Source organism: Cataglyphis hispanica, chromosome 26, assembly GCF_021464435.1.
Source record: "Cataglyphis hispanica isolate Lineage 1 chromosome 26, ULB_Chis1_1.0, whole genome shotgun sequence".
In the NCBI taxonomy this organism is placed as follows: domain Eukaryota; kingdom Metazoa; phylum Arthropoda; class Insecta; order Hymenoptera; family Formicidae; genus Cataglyphis; species Cataglyphis hispanica.
Window position 1 is genome coordinate 16,743 of NC_065979.1, and position 5,084 is coordinate 21,826.

Below are 5,084 nucleotides of genomic sequence, written 5' to 3' on the forward strand. Positions count from 1 at the left end.
GAGAAACGTCGTTTAAAGCAAGTAATATGTCGTTAAACATATCGAAACGTTTGTAATACATAGCTATTTAAGCAAGAAACGTCGTTTAAAGCAAGTAATACGTCGTTAAACATAAATAAACCTAACTCTAACATAGCTATTTAAGCGAGAAACTTCGTTTAAAGCAAGTTATACGTCGTTAAACATATCGAAACGTTTGTAATACATGGCTATTTAATCGAGAAACGTCGTTCAACGCAAGTAATACGTCGTTATTTAACGAAAACTTAAGTAATACGTCATTATATAACATCGTTGTACGTTAGTCATATGTCGTTATATTTCGAATCCGCCGAGATCGGTAACATGGGGAAGTGACATCATTTACGCATATGCAGAAAGTTCTGCCAGTGAGATAATTTCCACGAGTTTTTATCACTTTTATGCATTCTTACTTTAATATTTTCGCTCCCGTTGAGGTTTTACTAGTGATATAATAATATTACATATATGCTCGATTGCAACGAATATTTCCTTTCCATTTCTGTATGTTCTAAAGTTAAGGCGCGGGAAGCAGCCAATGATTGTTGTATATGCCACGTTAATCTTTGCGGTACGGAGGAAAGAAAAAGAACTTGCTTCTTCTTATATTTTCTTACGGTAAAGTTGAGTTAAAGAAAATTTAATTGATTAAATCTTTTTTAAATTTGTTTATAAAGTTTAATAGTGTATTCATTTGTGTGTGTTCATTTCCATTTAATATTCTTGTATATCCCTTTATCTTTGATAAAGCTGCTTTTTGATTGGCTGAGTCATTTATAATCTTAGGCGCTTAAGTCCCTAGTAATTCGAGCTTGAGGCTGATATTCATACGACTAAATGTTTGTCGGAAATAGTGATTGGCTATCGAATAGAGAATTTCTAGAGTCTCTATCGAGTTTTTAACGATTCTCTGTTTGATTGCCAATTGATATAACATTTTGTCGTATAAATGTGATATCGACCCAACTCGAAATCGATTCGTTTCGTTGGATGGCAGAATTCGTCACGAAAGTTTATGATTTAATGTGAATGTTGATTATCTGTAATAATTACGCGTCGAAATCACGATGTCGAAAGCCAAAATCTCGGCTGAATGGAGGAAAAGGGTTAAGTCGGAGTACATGCGCTTACGACAAATGAAACGATACAAACGAGCGGATGAAGTCAAAATCGCGTGGAATAAAAATCGCAAGGTTATGACAGGCGAGTCGAATTTTATAATTATTTTCCAAATGCTTTTTTTCGTATTTCCCTCTCTCTTTTTTTCTTTCTCTTTTTTTGTTTATTTTATAATAATTATTTTTATTTTATTATTATTGATGTAAATACTATTTTAATAATGATAACTGTTCTAACTGCTAGTGTACGACTTTGTACCCTAGAATTATCGTTTTTTTTTTATTGAATATAGAACTCCTTGTGGCTGAACAAAAGCGATGGGCGGATGGAAAGGCAATGTGGTTAGCGATGCAAGATATTCCACCACATCTTTCCTGCATGAAAAAAGCTGAAGTTACTAGTCCTGATGGCGATGTTCAAAGTTGTCCTGTAAAAATAATTAATGCGGTAAGTCCTATACCGACTATGTACACGTGGGCTCCCATTCAGCAGAACTTCATGGTAGAAGATGAAACTGTTTTGCACAATATTCCTTATATGGGTGATGAGATTTTGGATCAAGATGGTACCTTTATTGAGGAACTTATAAAAAATTATGATGGAAAGGTAAGGAAATCAATGTGAGCTTATTTTAGTAATGGCGTAAAGAATTTTACTAATATTAGTAACCTTGTTTCAGGTTCATGGCGATAGAGAATCTGGTTTTATGGATGATTCCATCTTCGTAGATTTGGTAAATGCTTTAGCGAATTATGAGAAAGATGATAAAGAAAGGGAACTGATAAAGAAAGGAAAAGAATCTTTCAAAGAGAAAGAGAATCGAAAAGAAAATGAGAAGAAGGATGTTGAGATAAAGTCTGAAATCAAGACGGAAAAGATTGAAAGTGGAAAGACAACGGCTATTCTCTTTCCTTCTATGCACATATTCAATGTAAAGGGATTAAATATAATGATACAATGTTGGTATAATTCTGATAATTGTTTTATATTTATTATTTTTAGGCGATATCAAATATGTTCCCTGATAAAGGAAGGCCTGAGGAATTGAAAGAAAAATATATTGAGTTAACGGAAAGATCTGATCCAAATGTTTTACCTCCGGAATGTACACCTAATATAGATGGTATAAACGCAAAAAGTGTGCCTAGGGAACAAACGATGCATTCTTTCCATACTTTATTCTGTAGAAGATGTTTCAAATATGACTGCTTCTTACATCGTGAGTATATCGCGATGAAGCGATTTTTCTAATTATTTAAGTTGTATTTTGTGTGAAATATAAAAATTATATTATGTTTTTTAAAGTTATTATCTAATGTTTAAATAAATATTTTATTATTTTTAAAAATAAAATAAAATACTAATATGAACAAACTTCGCTGAAATACAACTTATTAGTGTTGTATATTTTAAGTGTTTTAAGTTGAAGGTTTATTAATTACAATAATTTGTGATTCCTGATTTATCGTAGCAGCCAGGGGGACATCGCCGCAAGGTAAAGAACAATATTGCATATAAACTAATGCATTATCGATCGGAAGCTTTTTTTTTGTTTAGCACAGAGGCATCGTCAAGGGCTCATCTGCAATCATATTTCATTCATCGTTCATCGCTGTATCTCTCTACTAAATTTTTCTCCATTCAACCATTCCGAATCAGCCGACGAAAAATATATTCGTAGTGAGTTTATGATATTGCTTGTAGGTCTTCAAGTTTGCCATCCAGGTCCGAATTTATTGAAACGGAAAGGACCTGATCTAAAACCATTTCCTGAGCCATGTGGAGCAGAATGTTACATGCATTTGGTATGTCATTTATTTTGTCATTTCGATGTAATGTTTATTTTTTAAAACAGATTTGATATAACAATTTTTTGATTACAGGAGGGAATGAAAGAGAAACTGGCAGCACAAGCGGCGGATATAAAAGAGGAAGAAGGCGACGAAAAACGCAGTGGTCCCAGAAAGGTACGAAAACAAGCAAGCGTAGATTCTGGAAATGAAGCGAGCAGCGAGGATAGCAATGATAGCAACAAATATGGTCAAGGAGGCAGTTGTCAAGGTAAATATATTATTAATGATTTATTTTCATGAGATGGAATTCATTTATATTCTAAAATATTTTATATGTTTAAATTAGATTTTAAACAAAATGTTAACAAGGACTGTAAACCTGAAGATATTATGGAAGATCAAGCGCAACCTGAAAACCAAACACCTTTCACACTATTAGGAATTGGCAAACGGATTAAAACAGAAAGTGAGTTCTCATGGACAGGTTCCGAACAGAGCTTGTTTCGAGCTCTTCACAAAGCCTTCCCTGGTAATCCATGTGCACTGGCACAAATCATGTTAACGAAAACTTGTCAAGAAGTGTATGAATTCGCGCAAAAGGAGGCTTCGGATATTCCCACTATAGAGAATTTGAAAGATTTTACGCCGCCGCGAAAGAAAAAGAAGAAGCATCGGTTATGGTCGATGCATTGCAGAAAAATACAACTTAAGAAGGATTCTGGTATGCGCATTAATTAATTTCAAGAATTTAAGTCTGTTTTCGATTGTCTAATGGTAAAATATATTTTGACAGGTGCTAATCATGTGCACAACTTTGCACCCTGCGATCATCCGGGACGCCAATGCGATAACTCGTGTTCCTGTATCCAGGCGCAGAATTTTTGCGAAAAATTCTGTCAGTGCAGCAGCGAATGTCAGAATCGATTTCCTGGCTGCAGATGTAAGGCTCAGTGTAATACGAAACAATGTCCATGTTATTTGGCTGTGAGGGAATGTGACCCGGATCTTTGTCAAACGTGTGGTGCTGATCAATTCCACATCACCCTGATATCTTGCAGGAACGTAAGCGTGCAACGTGGTCTTCGTAAGTTTAATAACTTTCAATTACATAGTTATATTAAACAAAAATACAAAGATTGAAAACGAAAATCTTGTGGTTTAGATAAGCATCTTCTGATGGCACCATCAGATGTAGCAGGCTGGGGAATTTTTCTGAAGGAGTCAGCGGCAAAGAACGAATTCATCTCGGAATACTGTGGCGAAATTATCAGCCAAGATGAGGCTGACAGAAGAGGAAAAGTATACGACAAATATATGTGTAGTTTTCTTTTTAACCTCAACAATGGTAAATGCGATGTAAATTAACAGTTGATTAGATATTTTAAAAGAGAACAAAAAAAAGATTAAAAAATATTTTTTAGATTTTGTCGTTGATGCAACAAGAAAGGGAAATAAAATAAGATTTGCCAATCATTCGATTAATCCAAATTGTTATGCGAAAGTAATGATGGTAAATGGTGATCACAGAATAGGCATTTTTGCTAAGAGAGCGATTCAGCCTGGCGAAGAATTATTTTTCGATTATAGGTGATACATTGCATACATCGCATGATTGAATCAATATATTTACTATTAATAAGATTAAAATTGTAAGAAATGTGTTTTTAGATATGGACCAACGGAACAACTCAAATTCGTCGGTATCGAACGAGAGATGGAATTTCTCTAAAGATTTATATTTTGCATACTATTTATATACATTATATATATATATATATATATATATATATATATATATATATATATATATATATAATGTATATAAATGGTGTATTGAGCAGATACATATTGCAGCTGAAATATTAGAAAAATAAATATGTACTATCTGGTTCGTTCATTATAGAATGAAAGAACATATTTCTCTATTTTTAAGAATTTAAATTTATACTTTTGCTTCACATAATAAACACGGAATATCATCGTCTTTTAATGTTGTAACAAAATACAGATTGTAATAAAATACAAAACTAAAATATTTTTATATTTTTTATATGTTTCATATGTTTTATAATATAATTTATTGCGATTTAATATGTTTGTATGAAATAAAATTACTCAAAAATATCATGATATTGCAAGAAGACAAAACTA

General features: G+C 32.8%; 1 protein-coding gene across 3 annotated transcripts; it reads left to right on the top strand.

The window, feature by feature from the left end:
* The first annotated feature begins 990 nt into the window (after window positions 1-990).
* On the top strand, window positions 991-4,772 carry LOC126858627 (histone-lysine N-methyltransferase E(z)). 3 transcript variants are annotated; one of them, XM_050609107.1, is made up of 12 exons: window positions 991-1,224; window positions 1,433-1,746; window positions 1,820-2,071; window positions 2,143-2,359; window positions 2,612-2,635; window positions 2,845-2,945; window positions 3,024-3,201; window positions 3,280-3,654; window positions 3,727-4,017; window positions 4,096-4,278; window positions 4,355-4,520; window positions 4,602-4,772. In XM_050609107.1, the coding sequence occupies exons 1-12, from the start codon at window positions 1,089-1,091 to the stop codon at window positions 4,660-4,662; spliced, it is 2,298 nt and encodes a 765-aa protein (XP_050465064.1). In that variant the 5' UTR covers window positions 991-1,088; the 3' UTR covers window positions 4,663-4,772. The 3 variants fall into 3 exon arrangements, with proteins under 3 accessions (XP_050465064.1, XP_050465065.1, XP_050465066.1); XM_050609108.1 differs by having other exon boundaries at window positions 2,615-2,635; XM_050609109.1 differs by lacking the exon at window positions 2,612-2,635.
* Window positions 4,773-5,084: the final 312 nt, after the last annotated feature.

Bases quoted from the DNA above. Each gene is read 5' to 3' on its own strand.
- LOC126858627 (XM_050609107.1), top strand. From the start codon at position 1,089: ATGTCGAAAGCCAAAATCTCGGCTGAATGGAGGAAAAGGGTTAAGTCG. The intron at 2,072-2,142 runs GTAAAGGGATTA...TATTATTTTTAG, and splicing joins CTTCTATGCACATATTCAAT to GCGATATCAAATATGTTCCC. The intron at 4,018-4,095 runs GTAAGTTTAATA...CTTGTGGTTTAG, and splicing joins AAGCGTGCAACGTGGTCTTC to ATAAGCATCTTCTGATGGCA.